This window comes from Canis lupus, chromosome 1 (genome assembly GCF_003254725.2).
Source record: "Canis lupus dingo isolate Sandy chromosome 1, ASM325472v2, whole genome shotgun sequence".
Lineage (NCBI taxonomy): Eukaryota > Metazoa > Chordata > Mammalia > Carnivora > Canidae > Canis > Canis lupus.
In genome coordinates, this window is record NC_064243.1 from 55,470,232 (window position 1) to 55,486,391 (window position 16,160).

General features: G+C 41.2%; 1 protein-coding gene across 20 annotated transcripts in view; it reads left to right on the top strand.

The window, feature by feature from the left end:
• AFDN (afadin, adherens junction formation factor) overlaps positions 1-16,160 on the top strand; it is a 137,650-nt gene that overhangs the window by 73,688 nt on the left and 47,802 nt on the right. For 13 of the 20 annotated variants that reach the window (XM_025422770.3, XM_025422761.3, XM_025422759.3 and 10 more), the window contains 8 exons: positions 2,747-2,816; positions 6,671-6,789; positions 10,773-10,834; positions 10,957-11,162; positions 13,087-13,107; positions 13,841-13,986; positions 14,268-14,362; positions 14,787-15,052. In XM_025422770.3, coding sequence (XP_025278555.3) covers positions 2,747-2,816; positions 6,671-6,789; positions 10,773-10,834; positions 10,957-11,162; positions 13,087-13,107; positions 13,841-13,986; positions 14,268-14,362; positions 14,787-15,052 — 985 coding nt within the window. The remainder of the gene's footprint in view (positions 1-2,746; positions 2,817-6,670; positions 6,790-10,772; positions 10,835-10,956; positions 11,163-13,086; positions 13,108-13,840; positions 13,987-14,267; positions 14,363-14,786; positions 15,053-16,160) is intronic. The other 7 variants (XM_025422771.3, XM_025422773.3, XM_025422763.3 and 4 more) reach the window with 1 other exon arrangement.

Here is a 16,160-nt window from a genome sequence, read left to right on the forward strand (position 1 = left end):
TGGATAAAAATGATGAGAATGGGCATCCTTGTGTTGCTCCTCCCGATCTTAGAAGAAAGCCTTCAGCTCGTCATCATTGAGTATGATGTAGCTGTGGCCATGTCACATATGGCCTTTATTTCATTGAGATACATTCCCTCTATACTTGCTTTGTTGAGAGTTCTTACCATAATTGGATATTGGATTTTGTCAAATGCTTTCTCTGCATCTGTTAAGTTGATCCTGTGATCTTCATCTTTTCTTTTGTTAATATGGTACATCACATTGATTGATGGGTGGATGTTGAACCATCCTTGCATCCCTGGAATAAATCCCACTTGATCATGGTGTGTGATCCCTTTAATGTAATGTTGAATTTGGTTTGCTAATATTTTGTTGAAGATTTTTGTGTGTATGTTCTTCAGGGATATTAGCCTGTAATTCTCTTTTCTGGTGCCCTTTTCTGGTTTTGGTATCAGAGTAATGCTGGTCTCGTAAAATTAGTTTGTAAAAGATCCCTCCTCTTCTAGTTTTTGGAGACTTTGAGAAGGATTGGTAACCATTCTTCTTTGAACATTTGGTGGAAGTCACCAGTAAAGCCATCTGGTCCTGGACTTCGGTTTGTTGGGAGGATTAATCTGTCTATTCAGATTCTCTATCTCATCATGGTTCAGTCCAGATAGTTTGTGTGTTTCTAGGACTTCATCTGTTTTTTCTAGGTTGTCCAGTTTGTTGGCAAACTGTTGTTTATAGTGGTCTGATATGTGGTTTTATTTTTGGTTATCAGTTGTAAAGTCTTCTCTTTTCATTTCTGATTTCATTTCCTTCCTTCTAGTAACTTTGGGCTTTGTTTGTTCTTCTTTTCCTAGTTCCTTGAGGGATATATGATGCATTTATTCTTTTTTTTTTTTTTTGATGCATGTATTCTTAATTGCAGGTTTCACGGTCAGTGTCTTCAAAGCCTTAGTAATGGTGTATGTATGAGCAAAGTAGCACAATTTGATGTTGATGGTCAGTATGGGACTTCTGTTGATACATTCAGTGCTCTCCTTCATCTCTTCATGTATACATCTAGCCTGCATTCTTGGAGCACAAGTGTCACATGTCACAGTGCTCTGAGCTGAGGTGGCCAAGACATGGTTCTTATCCTCAGTGGTCATTCTTAGATAATGTCCTCAGAGTCATGAATGAGATCATTTTGTAATCATTTATGTATCTATAGAGTGCAGTATAAATGTGTCCATGTTAAACTTTAATGTCTTGTTAACTCTGGGGGAACAATAACAAGCTTTGCATGGTATTGAGTAAATTTGTTATTTTACAAGTGGAGTCAAGAAGGCTTATCAGGTTATATTTGTGTACATCAACAGCATGGAGTTAGGGGTAGGTGCAGTGCATGTGTAGCTTTGATAGATGACAAGGAGGTGAACTATCTTTTCATTATCAGAGACAGAATGACTAAAGTAAATTTCCCATTCTAACCATTAGAGACCAGGAGAACAGTTTCTCTGTTGTTACTATCTTGGTGACAGGATCGCTGACAAAGTATGGAGCCTCAGGAAAAGCTGCTACTTTCTCAACTTCCTGTTGAAAGTGGTATCGGGACACCTGGGTGGCTCAGCGGTTGAGCGTCTGCCTTTATCTCAGGGCATGATCCCTGGTTCGGAGATTGAGTCCCACATCAGGCTCCCTGCATGGAGCCTGCTTCTCTCTCTCTGCCTATGTCTGCCTTTCTTTCTCTCTCATGAATAAATAAATAAATCTTTTTTTTTTTTAAAGTGTTGTATTATTTTGCATTACAAGATGATTTTATTTTCATAGTGATGACATAGAAGTGGAATTTGTACCTGGTTTTCTAATTCGAAAAACAATTTTGAACTTTTATATCACTTGTGATTTCATCCTATAGATTGGGCTTAAGTACAAGTTTAAAGTTACCACAGTGCTGTGAAACTAGAGTGTTGTCTTTAAATAAGAAAAAGATTGTCATTTTCTTTTTATTATCTTGGGCAGAAGCCCAGGGAATTTAAGCACTAACCCATCCTGTTGGTTTCCAGGTGTTTTAGGGCTCTTTTTTTTCCTTTTATTGGGGTCTTTCCCTTGGACTAGGATTAATGGGTGGTATTTACCCTCATTGTGCCAAAGAACCATAGCTTGTTTCAGGTTATTGACTCTTTAAAATGAGATTTTGTTTATATTCTGAATTTTTCATAATGATGGGTTTAAAAGTTTGGTATTTTTAGATATTCTAAAAAATTGTTTAAAATGTAACTTAATCTGATTACTAACATTATATAAAAATTCCCCATTTCTTTATCATAACTTAAGTAGTGGTATCCATGAGCTTTTAAAAAAATCATCAGATTGATTTGTGAGGATGGCAGCTCAGGTCCTGTGCCTTACCCTCCTGTGGACACAGTTGCCTTCCCTATGTCAGTGTGTGGGCTCTGGCACCATAGACATATGCCCTTCGTTTGTGTGCCATTATGTGATGAAGTAGCTTGCTTTTTCCTTTTATGGTTTTTTCAATTTATTGTTATTAAAATATAGTCTTAAAAAATATCCTGAGAATATTCAGGATATAGCAGTAAGAAAAATGTAGAAGTTTTAACAGCTTTTTAATTCTCTAACATTATATGTGAAAATAAAGTGATTTCTTGAAGATCTTTAAATTGGAATATTTAGCTCTTTTCTGTTATTGAGAAAAAGGATGTCTTCTCATTTGAGAGTTACTAATTCTATGTATTTCTTTTTTTTATCCTGAAAGAATTGTTCAAGAGACAACATTTGATTTAGGAGGAGATGTTCACAGTGGAACAGCATTACCAACAAGTAAGGTAGGTCATTTACGTAACCCAACAGGGCTGTTTGTGTAGAGTTATAGGCACTATGGATGCACTATTGCTCCTATGCTCATAGAACTAGTGTGAGCACAGACCTCACAGTGGTCTCTAACTGAGGGGTGTCCTAATTGGTGCTGCTGTGTCTCATAGTGGTAACGTAGCAGGGCTGAGGCCGGGGAAGTGTGCTCTCTCCAGGCAGTGTATCCTAGGTTCATCCTCTGTTGAAGCAGCTCTTCTGGGTCTGGCGACCTCTGAAGATAGCAGACTTTGCTCTCATCCACCTGCCAGCTTTCTTTCTTTCTTTTTTTTTTTTTTGCCAGCTTGCTTTTTCAGGCACTTTGCTTCCACAGTTCTCTGTTATCTTGCATCATCCGGGAACCTTCGTCCTCATTTTGGTTATCTATTGTTCAATAGCAAACCACCCCAGAACTTAGTGGACTAAAATAAAATAGCACGTGTTTTATTTACTAACTGTTGTGCATTGTGGTTTGGACTGGCCAAGGCTGTTGGCTTGTTGGACTTGCTGGTGGTCACTGGTGTTGCTGCATCGGCTTCCGGTATGTTGGGTCATGGCCCAGCCGGCCTCCCTGTCCCCCTGTCCTCTCCCTGAGGGCAGCCAGATGTTTCGGGGCCTCACAAAATCAGGGAGTTGACAGGCCTTCTTAGGCTTGGGCCAGAGCTGGCACCCAGGTTCAATTCCTTCACCTTCCACTGCCTAAAGCCAGATAACGGGCTTGGTGCAGATTCAGAAAAGGGGCTACTCCGGGTGCGGCCTGCCAAGGAGCCATCCCCACCGGCTCAGCACCTCCTGCTCTTAAACACCTGTGCCAGTCCTCCAACCATTGCCTCCGGTGTTCTGCTGCTCTTCGTCACACGTTTTCTTGAGGAATCGCTCTGTGGTCCACCTCTTGTTGTTCCATCATCTTCCCTTGAGTCCCACATCCTCATTGGGACGGTGCTTGTCACCAGCTCTGCTCACACCCAGATAGCCTGGTCCACTGCCTGAGCGAGGTCCGCACCACTGACCTGGGCCATGTTTTTATTTCCACTGCAGGGTGTCACTCTCCCGACCTCTCCCGCCTTGGTGTTCCTCCTTGTGCTCATCTAGGGGTGGCACCTCCTCCCCCCTTCCTCCGCTGGACTCCTCCCATTGCTTTCTGACCTGGGCACCTTCCCTCCTGTGTATGCATATTCCTGGGAATCTTGTGCAGTCAGGGAGTTAAAATATATCTTTATGTTCATGACTCTCCACTCTATCTTTGGCCCTGACCTCTGCAGACCTCACAGGCTTGCTGGATGTAGCTGTGGCGGTGTCTGACATGTATTTCAAGTGGAACATAGCTAAGACAGACTAGATTTTCTTTCTCAAACATCTTTCTTTCTTTCCCTGATCCTTTCCCATCTTAGTAAATGGCATCCTCATCCACAGTGTTGTCCCCACAGAGGTTGGTCACTGCTTATCCTGGTTCCTTCCTTCTCTCAGCCTCTCCATTCCATCGTTGGCAAGTTCCATTTGCTCTTCGTCTGGAATAGTCTGCAGGTGCCTGCCTTACTCCATCGCTGCTGTGAGTGGCCTGCCATAGGCAGGAGATCTGCATGGCTCGGACTTGGCAGCCTTTCCTCTGCTGCCCTGGCTTGTCACTCTTCTCCCAGCAGATACCCTGATGTTTTGAAAATATAAATTCGATCCTGTGACTGCCCTGCTTTCACAGCCCTTCATCCCACATATCACACACTCTTCCCTTTGGCTCGCACCACTGCCTCGACCTGGCTCACCTTTCCCCTTGGCTTAGCCGGCACCAGCCACATTGGTGTCTGTTCACTGACCGCACACCTCTCTCCCATCGGAAGGGTGGGGCATGATTGCTCTTCTTTGAATGTTCTTCCCACTGGTTTTCATGCAGCAGCCCCTTCCCAGTAAGACCTCAGTTCACACATCAGCTCCTTGAAGAAATCTTCCCTGACCCCCCAAGCATAATTATACCTTATTTTAAATTCTTTGTGCTGGCCTGTATTGCTATCTGATACTTCTCTTGTGTGCTGACTGGAAGGTGAGCTGTGTGCAAGCAGGGATCTCACTTGACACATTCACTGCTGTGCTGTGTGTGCTCAGAACATGCCCAGAGCATGGAAAAGCTGCAGTAAAGAGCTGTTGAGTGACTGCATGAGCACATGCTCTTGGAACCAAATGTGACTTTCTTCACAAAAAGCTGAGTTTCTTAGGAGCACCCGGGTGACTCCATCAGTTGGGTGTACAGCCCTGATTTCAGCTCAGGTCATGATCTTGAGGACATGGGGTTCAGCCCCTTGTCGGGCTTCATGCTTAGCAGGGCATCTTCTAGAGGATTCTCTCCCCCTCTCTCCTTCTGTCCCTCCTCCCATGCATGCTGCTCACACTCTTTTTCATGCTCTCTTTCTAAAACAAAGAAATAAAATCTTTTAAAAAATTTAGTTTCTTATAGAAGTGTAAACTAGTATTGAGAAAAGTATATAGTCAAAACAGAAAACTTGGTAAATTAAGAAAAAAACATACAGAAATGAAAAGCATTCACCTGCAATTTATAGCTGGCTATTGGTAACATCTTCATGGATCCTTTTCTGAACTCTTTATGTTGCAGGTGTGTTAATTCATACACTTTCAATTAAATATCTGTGTGCACTTGCACGCACGCACACACTTTCCTTTAGCCTTCGGTTATGATTTTGTAAGTGTTTTATTCAAAAATAGGCTAAAATTATTTTGTTTGTAATATGTAAGCTCATAAACATAACCTAGTTTATCCATTGCCTTTTTATTGTTCACTTATAACAATTTTTTGTAGTCTGTTGCCATCCATTGACCAAGCATTTTTATTTCTGTAAATGTATTTATGGAAGTAATCACTGCATGTGAAAAAATATATATATTTACAAGCATGCTTGTCAGGACACCCTGTCCTGGTGAACATTTTAAGCAATGTAATCAAAGATTAGTTCAATGAACTTTGGTGAACAGACAACAAAATGTTACACAGCCATTACAGTTCCATAACATAAAAATATTGTAAAATGTTTACAACATAGAGTATTTTTTTACAGGGTAGGTTGTATAACCTCATTTATGGAAAATAAGAAAAACTAAAAAATATAGCCAGGAGTTACTATCTGGTTGGTAAGACAAGAATGATTTCTATTATCAAGCTCAATTTCTACAATAAACAAATAAAATGAGAAATTTTACATAAAATTTTTGCTTCAGTGATTTTCTTTGTATAATTTTATTGATTCTGTTCTAATTATTTTCTTACTGATATAGGTAGCTTATCCATTTTGTCTGCCGTAGGTTGGTTAGGGATGTGCCCTGCTTGGAAGAGCTTACATGTACTGCCCTGGGCTGCTATAAATGTGTTTTTCTCTGTTGATTAAGGGCAAGAAATAAACCAGTTTCTGTACCAAATTCTTCACTGGGTGTTGCACTGTGATGAGTAGATATTTAACTCCTTAAGTAAAACAAAGACCTTGACTTTTCTTATTAGACATACTCTCTCAGCTCTCTCCTGTTTTAAGAGAACTTTCTGGAGTAGTCGCTGTTGTTACTGTACTGTGTACAGAACCCTGGTGTATATGTACCACTTTTCCCTGGCTGTTTTATTATTCTTTCAATGATGGTGTGTTTGGGGCATTCCACTGTGGGTATGACATCCTCCGTGTTGCTGCGCCTTCTTCTGGTCTGTGCTCCTCCTCTGCATCCCTCTCCTGCCGTCCCCTGCCTGGCAGCCTTGCACCAGAGCCTCACCTGCCACAGGAAGTGTACGCTTGGTTCGTTTGCATGGTGTGTTTAAACGCTCTGTGTTTTCCCCTTGGCTTAGAGCACCACTCGGCTGGACGGCGACAGGGTATTGTCTGCCTCCAGCACAGCGGAGCGAGGGATGGTGAAGCCGATGATGAGAGTAGAGCAGCAGCAGGACTACCGCAGGCAAGAAAACAGGTAGGATATACTGCTTTTCTGAATTACAGAAGATGTGAAAGTATTCCTGGAAAGGGCTTGGGATAAAGATTATTGACTCTATTGACGTTTAGCTGACATTTTTAGGATGTTAGTGGTATTTGAAAGATTATTTTCTGTTCATGTTACTGAGCTGAAGAAAGAACGCTTCCTGAGTGGTTGTCCTCCTGTACCACGGTGTCCTCCACCCAGCTGACACAGGAGGGACTTCCAGTTAAAAATGTCTCTATTTTAAATGTGCTATTCTGTAAAACACGGAGAGAGGAAGTTTTTCTAGGTTTTTAATATTTGATAATTTTTATATTTAGTTTATGTAAAACTAATCATTTCACACATTTGTATACAAAATCCTCACGTATTTAAATATACAAAGCCAAACATGACCGAGGCAGCATTTTTAGAATTTACAAAGTGCCATGTTATCGGGTCGTACCCCCTGCGGAAGTGGGAGGGGGGAGGGTCTCTTATCTCCTCTGCCATTGTTCTTGCCTAAGTTTTTTGAACCGAGATCTTCTGCCTTTTGTGATTTCCTTTTCTTATGATTTTTAAGTACACGTTACCTTAATGAGAATTCTACTTATTGCTTAAAAATGTTGCAAAGTAAAAAAAAAAAAAAAAAATGTTGCAAAGTAATGTCAGTGCCTCACACATTGAAATAACAGGTGATGAGCTCCAGATCCTGATGAGCTTCATCCGCAGCGTGATGTGGTTCAGGTGCTTCTCCAGCAGGGCTCTGAACCCACTCAGATGGCCGTAGGGAAATACGAGTACTGAATCACACACTCTCTGTCAGCAGTGGAACCGGGAGTGCTCCTCTTTTGGTGCTCTTCAGATATTTGATGAAGCCATTCTAACTGTTCCCTTTCAGATCCGGTAACTGAGACAGGTAACTGGCCCAAGGTCACTTATCAATTTGGTGACAGGCAGCTGATGTATTTCTTTAATTTTCTATCTTCCAGTAGAGGGCGCTGTGTATTACAAGTTTTTAATATCGCTCATCACAGTAATTCAATTTGTAGATTTATATGGGAATATCAGATTTTTTTTAAAAAGACTTTATTTATTTATTTATTCATGAGAGACCCACCGAGAGAGAGAGGCAGAGATACAGGCTGAGGGAGAAGCAGGCTGCATACGAGGAACCCGATGTGGGACTCGAACCTGGGAATCCAGGATCACGCCCTGAACCAGAGGCAGGCGCCCAACTGCTGAGCCACTCAGGCGTCCTGTGGGAATCTCAGATTTTTACCTTGTTTTTATCTTGCGCTTTTGGTTATTATTCAAGATTTTTGTTGGCTAGGTGAATTTTTTCAGATGTAATAATAAGTCTACTTTCTCAGTCCGTACTTGTTTTTGGTGGTATGTTCTAGAATAAGATATTCTAAATGGTAAACTGGTATCAAAAGAGAGTGCCTCTGTTAAAAGGTGATCGAGAGGAAGGTATCATAGCTCTTAAACAAGTGAATAAATCAAGAAATGGGGGAGATGAAAGAAACTGATTAGGGTAATTCTTTTAGGACAAGCAAAATTAATGAGTATATATAAATAGTCGATAAGTAATGTAGTATGTTAGTACAGGGTCAGGTAGCCATCCGATGGTTCACTGTATGTTAGAATTGACTGTATCCTGTGAATGAAGATTGTACTAAAGGTGTTACTGGAATTGTAGCAATGTCCTACCTTCTTGATACTATAGCAGTGATAGCAACAGATGGTAGTTCTGTTTCAGTCTGTGTTTCTCACATAGACATTGTGGGTATAAGCAATGCTTAATTCGTTTATTCATAAAAATCAAAGTTGTTTTAATAGACATGTTTAAAATACTGATTTAAGTCAAGGAAAACAATCGTTTTTAGTAATGGAGTACCTTAAGTTATCACTTGATACATTTTTTAATTTTTTTGGTGAGATTTTAATGTCCTTATTTTTCCAGATGTGTTAAATTGATGAAACAGATGATTGGTATGGTTCATCCAGTTTATTGCATAGATACTAAATTGAAAATAACTGCTTATCTACAATTTTAGATGTCTATAAATACAGCAGTTAAGAGAGATATGTTTACATAATTGGACATTTAAATTCTATTGTTTATAAGAGCCTTTTTATACCTAAATTGTTAAATCCAAATTATTCAATCATTGACTAAGAGACATTGAAGCCTATAATTTGATGAGAAGACTTTTGTTTTTCCTTCTGGCAGTTACAACAGCTTGAGGTGCCTTGCTGTGTTTCTCCTTGCTACTCAGTCACTGCCTGGGGAGGCGGACTGGTGGGAGGGAGCATCGCTGCTGGGGACCAGTGACTGGTCTGTGGCCATGATGGGCTCTTCTCCCTCTCATCTCCTTTCTTGAACAAGTTGTTATAGGAGCCAGCTTAGGGAGTGAGCGGTTGTCCCAGTGACTCCAAACACAAAGGTTTGGCAGGTTCGCCACCATTTGTCCAGAATCAGTAGACCGCAGTGTTCCTGTTGAAAATGACGGTCATTTCAATCACGAACACATTCAGAAACACCGACGGAGGTGTTGACTGTCCCTTCCTCCAGATCTGAAGCTCTCTGTGAACACTGAGCTCCGTGTTCCTCTGAGCTGATAATTACCTCAGTAGTCGCTTTCATTCCCATGTAAATCATCAAGGCCTGCTCTTTGCTTTCCAGTTAAGTTTGTGGGAAGGCACAACACATGTTTCTTTACTTTTGCTGTCAGTTTTGATTTTCTTAATCTTTTTGAGGACAGATTTTTGGAAAACTTTTCCTGGTCCTCTGTTAGAGCTGAACTAAAATGGTAAAGATTTAAACTCTTAAGGAACCTAATCACTTGCCAATTTGTTAGGAGTGAGGGGTGACTTACGTATATTTTATATATAAAACATAGCTAGTAGCAAACTCAGAGTGATGATTAAATTGCTTGAAATCCTAAGCACCTGTCTACATGAAGGAGTAGTTCATGTACTACTCCATCGATAATAGTATAAATCCAAGGTAAGGAGATCTAAACTGGATTTATAATTCTTTATCCTGCGCGTTTTAGAAATCCCGTGCTTTACTAAAGGCTTCAGCTGTTGTTTGACCATAGTATACAACACAGGATCGTATTTTATGTTGTGCCCTGGTGGACACATACCTACATATGTATATGTTTGTAGCTGAGAGAAGAATTTCACTGAACAGTGAACCTTTGTCCTACCAGTGAGAGCAGGGTGATCCACTATTTGGAGAACTCTTTGATAGAAACTGAAACATACCTAATGTTTGAAGTACTTTGATCCAGAATACCTGAATATATATAAACATGAGGACAGTGCTAATTCTTAGAAGTGTTCCAAATCATAGTTGCTCTTGGTTTGTATTTCTCAGCAGCACCTTATTTTTGTAAAGTCAGGCTAAATAATGAATTGATATGACTTTGGGAAAAATTGTGAGTAGGATGTCTTCTTTTTAAAGCGTGCTTCCCTGTGAGCATCACAAAATGCTAATATGGAGTGAGTGATCATCTGCTCTGAGCTTCATCAGAAGCCAGGGCAGAGTCTGGCTCGTAGGAACTGGTTCTCCTCCATGTATGAGAGCTAAGTGTCAGGCTCACTGTGGTTTAGTTTTTCTTGTGTGTCCTGGCAGTGGCTTTTCATTGTGACTTGAGCCATTGCCATAGCAGGTGCATGACAGCCTGGTTGCCCTACTCCGCATGAAATCTTCATGAATAATAGAGAATTGTGGTCAGATCAGTTCTCATGATGAAAGCAGATCCTTCAAAGAACTGACCTCTGTGAAGAGTAGGGATATGCTCGCCCCCAGTATGCTCATTTGAATAGTTGAGTAGTTTCCACGTGAACACGAGTTACTGGGCCATGTATTATTTGTAAGAACTGTATGGAGACTGTAAAAATAGTTGCCGAAATCTGCATAGATTGTTATTGATATTCTTAGCCACGTGACCTGATTTTAAGAGATGGCCACTTTCTTCTTCCAGAACTCAGGATGCTCCTGGGCCTGAGCTGATACTGCCTGCAAGCATTGAATTCAGGGAAAGTTGTGAGTAATTTCAGATTCCATTGTTAGTGAATTATTTCTTGTTCCATTTTCCTCCATCTGATTTTCATGGTTTTTTTTTGTTCTTTTTTTTCTTTTTCTTCTTTTTTGAAATCTTTTCACAGCTGAAGATTCATTTTTATCTGCCATTATAAACTATACTAATAGCTCTACAGTCCATTTTAAGTTGTCACCTACATATGTATTATATATGGCATGTCGGTATGTATTGTCAAGCCAGTACAGACCCGACGTCAGCCCTACAGAGCGCACTCACAAAGTGATTGCAATAGTCAACAAGATGGTGAGCATGATGGAGGGGGTGATTCAGGTAAGCCTCCGCCTGCAGAGCCAGTCAGTAAGTGTGCCTGTTGTCTGACACCAGTGAAGCCAGTTGGCTCAATGTTTCCCATTGGTTACATGTGTGACTTTACCTTAAGAGTCTTTTCTGAAATGAAAATTCTATAAATAGCATTGACAATTGCATAGCTTTACAAGTTGAAAAGAAATGTGAACTTTTTTCTATTCTTCCTACAAATGTTAGAAGTAAGGGAAGGTACTGTATGTGTAATGTAATAATGATCATGGTAAAGGTCCTTAAAATTTGCAATGGTCTCAATGTATTGAGACTTGTGGGTTTTTGTAGAATCAAAAAAAAAATAATTTGTTGAGGTGAATTTCACATTAACGTAAAATTAACCATTTTAGAATGACTAATTCAGTAAGCATTCCATACATTGACACTGTTATGCAGCTACCACTTCTTGTTCCAGAACATTTCCATCACTCCACAGTAAAACCCCGTGCCCATTGAGCAGTCTGTCCTCATAATCCCTTCCCCCGGACCCTTGCAACCACCTTCTTAGAGTTTTTTCATGGTTTGAAGGGCATTTGCTCTTTTATAGTGAGTGTATGATGTCAGTAGTAATTACCTGGGTTTTTTGGTAGCACTTTTATAGGTGTGATGGACATCATGACATTTCTCAATTATGATGAAATGTTCAGATTCTTTAATAAAACTATGTTGAAAGTTTAAGGAGGGAAGGGTATTCTCTTTGTAGAGTGGTTCGTTTCTTTTTAAGTACTCTTCATCTGTGGTTGGTAAAATTGGCATAGCAGTTTTCCAAACTCACAGATAATTTGAAGGTTTAATCTTACGTCCTTAAAAGCAAATTTAAGACTTTTTTCAAAGTTTTTCTAAACCTCTTATCAGTGCTGTTATTCAGCCACGGAATTTAAACCCTAGTTATGTATCATTGTTAAGCAACGTAATTAGATGATTTGGTTGTTTTTCTCCTGTGAGGATAGTTTGAGCAAACTAGTCTGTTGATTTAAAAGGCCAGATTTTTCAAGAACTGTTTCTTTTATGTGGGAGGGGTTAGCATATGAATCTAATGGGCTTAGGATTCTTACACCCAAATGAGGAAACAGCCAAAAAGGATTGTCACTTTATTTGGATCCCAGTTTGTATTCCTCTTTTACTAATTTATAAAGAAACAAGGATTTCCTTTTAGTTCAGAGCCACCGTCTGTTTTCCATCGTGTTTGCATTTCTAAAGCCAGTTTCAAATTGTGAAATTCCTGTCCTCAGACTACTGTTGATAGACTTTTTCTGCCTGAATTTGAACTAGTCAATGAGATGATCATTATCGAAACCGGTCTTTTAAACTTCAGATGTAGCCTTACTTAGTATGTGATTGGGGAATCTTAAAGTTTTTAGGAAAGAACTGTAGTAATGAATGCTTTAATTTGTAAAAACCTACTTTCAGAAGCCAATTTACTCCGTTTTAGTACAGTTATGTCTTTTTTTTTGTACATTTTTAAAGTTTTGACTTTTATTTTTTATGGTTTCTGTTGGTCTTTACTGTCTCTTTCATCCCGTTAAACCCGGGGATAGACACTCCTCTTAACGTACCCTTAAGTAGTCAGACACATGGTGTCCTGAAAAGACCTTAAGAAGTCCTTCGCGTCTAGGCCTTCCCAAGAGATCCGTGTGTTCCTGTGTCTATTGTCCCGTCTCTTCCTAAAAGCCCTAGGGGTCCCGTCCCTTACTGCGCCAGCGCTCAGAACGTAGAACTGGCCCCTTCGGGCATGCGCCTCAGGGCCAGGAATGAACATGTAATTGGGAAGTAACCAAATGTCGTACCTTCATGTCGTACCTTCATAGTAGTGTTTTGATTTTTTTGAACTATCATGATTGTTTACAAGTTTCTTTCTCTCGTTCTGCTTGATTTCCCTCCGTCTGTTTTTCTCCAGGAAGTAGACCAGGTTGATCAGGTAGGACGTGCTGCTGGGAACTGGTCCTGGCTGTGTCGGCTTAGCTGAGTTTCTCGCGCTGCTTCCATGTCAAAACACAATACCCCAGCAAGTGGACTGGACGGTTCATAACACTCATTCAGCAACTGAAACATTGCAGTACTAAATCCTTCCTTGACTGTGCAACCTTTACCAGCATTTCATAATTTCTGCTTCATGCACTTGAGTGTGGATATGAAATGACGAAAGTTCTGTTTCTCCTCTCTTGTTTATCCTTGGTTCCTATTCTTTGGATCTCATCTGAAGTTGCCTGGCCTGCACATGTGGTCGGGAGATGATGCGATAGATCAGTACTTGATACCGAGTTGCTCGGCGTCCGAGCCAGCGGCCCGCGTATCAGGGTGGCTGTGGGTAACCGTGGATAGACGCGTGTGTACTTCACAGATTACCAGATAATGCACGATCTCCAATTGGGCGTCGGAGGGTTTGGGATCTCTGTTTTCTACACTGATGCCATACGTGGTGGCTGACTGGATCCATGTGTCCATACATGAATCCTAAGAAGACGTTGTCAGTTCCATTGCTGTGAACGTATCCAAATTCCTTTGCAAATATCTGGTATCTGTGGTAAATACCCTGGTGACAGTGGGAAGGCACTGGTCTATCTCCAGCAGCTTTTCAAGAGCATTCCTTTTTTATTTGCATTCTTTTTGTTTGTCTTGGGGTTGCTTATGGGAATGTGTTCTGTCTACAGAAACAGAAGAATATTGCAGGGGCCCTTGCCTTCTGGATGGCCAATGCATCTGAGCTGCTCAACTTCATTAAGCAGGACCGAGATCTTAGTCGAATCACACTGGACGCCCAGGACGTTTTAGCACACTTGGTTCAGATGGCGTTTAAGTAAGGATCACGTTCTTGGAGATTATTCTGTAGAGATTTTCTTTAAAGGTTTTTATTTACCCTGATCGAAGATGAGTACCAAGAAGCATGACTATTTGCCAAATGGGTTGATTTAACAAATTGAATTTATTGAGCCGTGTTTCAAGAATCCTGAGAGTAAGACTGTTGTATTGTAAATGGAAAATATTTCTAAATAGTATGAACTATTTCACTCATGATGTCATGTCTGCTGATAGCGGTGCGTCTTGCTGACGTTATTAAAAGTGCTTACGTATTTTCAGATATCTGGTTCATTGTCTTCAATCAGAACTGAATAATTACATGCCAGCCTTCCTGGATGACCCCGAGGAGAACAGCCTACAGAGACCAAAAATAGGTCAGGAGGCTCTTTTTCTCCTCCTACTCTCCCTCTCTCCTCACCCTCTCTCTCCACTCTCCTTCTTCCCTCCTTCCTGTTTAACTTCATTTTAATATTTAATATGCATAAGGAGGAGATATTTTCAAAATAAATGAGATAACCTATTGGATTGGGCATTCTTTAATAAATAGTAACTACCATCTGTTTTGTTTTAAGAATAGCTCTGGTTCTGGTGTGTTGTCATGCCTTTTCGGAAAATCTCCTGGGGCGAGCTGCGCTATGCGTAGTTCACTCCTGTGTGTGGTTTCAGACCTCACCACTGTCTCCTGTCTGGAGAGACTGGGATCTCAGGAGTGACTGAGTAGGCCTGACCATAACTGCCGTTTTCTGAATTCACCATTCGTTCAAAAGACTCTTGCTTTCATCCTGCGTCTCTGAACAGATGATGTTTTGCACACGCTCACGGGAGCCATGTCTTTGCTGCGGCGCTGCAGAGTCAATGCTGCCCTGACCATCCAGCTCTTCTCTCAGCTCTTCCACTTTATCAACATGTGGCTCTTCAACAGATTGGTGACCGACCCTGAGTCGGGACTGTGCTCCCACTACTGGGGGGCGATTATTCGCCAGCAGCTAGGACACGTGGAAGCTTGGGCAGAGAAGCAGGGGCTGGAGCTGGCAGCGGACTGTCACCTCAGCAGGATCGTGCAGGTGGGCTGTGCCGATTCTCCCCTCCCCACGGTTCATGGGCTTTGTCACCAGTGCCTCTCACCCTGTCGTGGGTCAGAATGTGGGTTCATCAGGAGAACATCAGTTACCCCCTCTGGGGTTTCCCACGTGTATGGGGAAGGAAATGATGGTATGTTGGTATCCCTGGTCGCCGTGACCGATCACCAACTCAAGGTTAAACGACAGACACTGTCTCATGGTTCAGGAAGCCAGAAGGCCAAGGCCAAAGTGGAAGGGGGGTTCTCTGCCTCTATTTTCACAGGGCAGTCTCCCTGTGCGCACGTGTCTCCCCACACATCCACTGTTTATACAGTACAAGTCCTGTTAGACCTGCTGTCCTTGCTTCCGTCAGGACCCTTTCTGCAAAGGTCACATTCTGGGGTACACGGGGTTAGGGCTTCAGTGTATGAATTTTAGGGAACACAGTTCAACCATAACAAGTGGTAAGCAGTAGAATAAATATCCTGAGACCAGTGGGTGTATTTTGTGAATCTCCATACTGGATGGGTGGATTCCAGTTTCAAACTGGATAATAATTTGTTCTTTAGCCTACAGAGCCAGGTGACCCACAAAGCAGAAACCTGTAGGGGATGCACAGAAGAGAAAGGGCAAAGCACTCAGCGGTCCTCACATCCCAGAGGACGGGAGCAGGAGATGGAGAAGGGGGCGAGGAGTGTCACAGCTGCATGCTAAGAGCTTGGCCAGTTCTCCGGGTGTCCCTACGGAGCCCTGGACTAGAGATGGGTTTTACAATCAAGGAAGTGATGGTCAGAAGCCTCAAAAGTTACTGCGGGTTTTTGTGATTATTATTATAGTATATAATTTTGTGGGGTTTTTTCAGTTTCTTAATCTCTTTTAAAGTTAGTAGAAGGAGGGCACTTCCTCCTCCTTGGATCGCATTAGCTGGCTGTAAAAAGTCATTCCAACGAAACTTTCCTTAGACCCCAGTAATTGGTGATCGAATGGCCTTGTAAATGTTTACAGTTACTGAGAGAATTCTTTTAAATGATTTATGAACATAAGTAATTGAATTTTATTTACATTTTATGTTTTTAGTAAAATATAAGTACGTACATATTTTAATAAAATT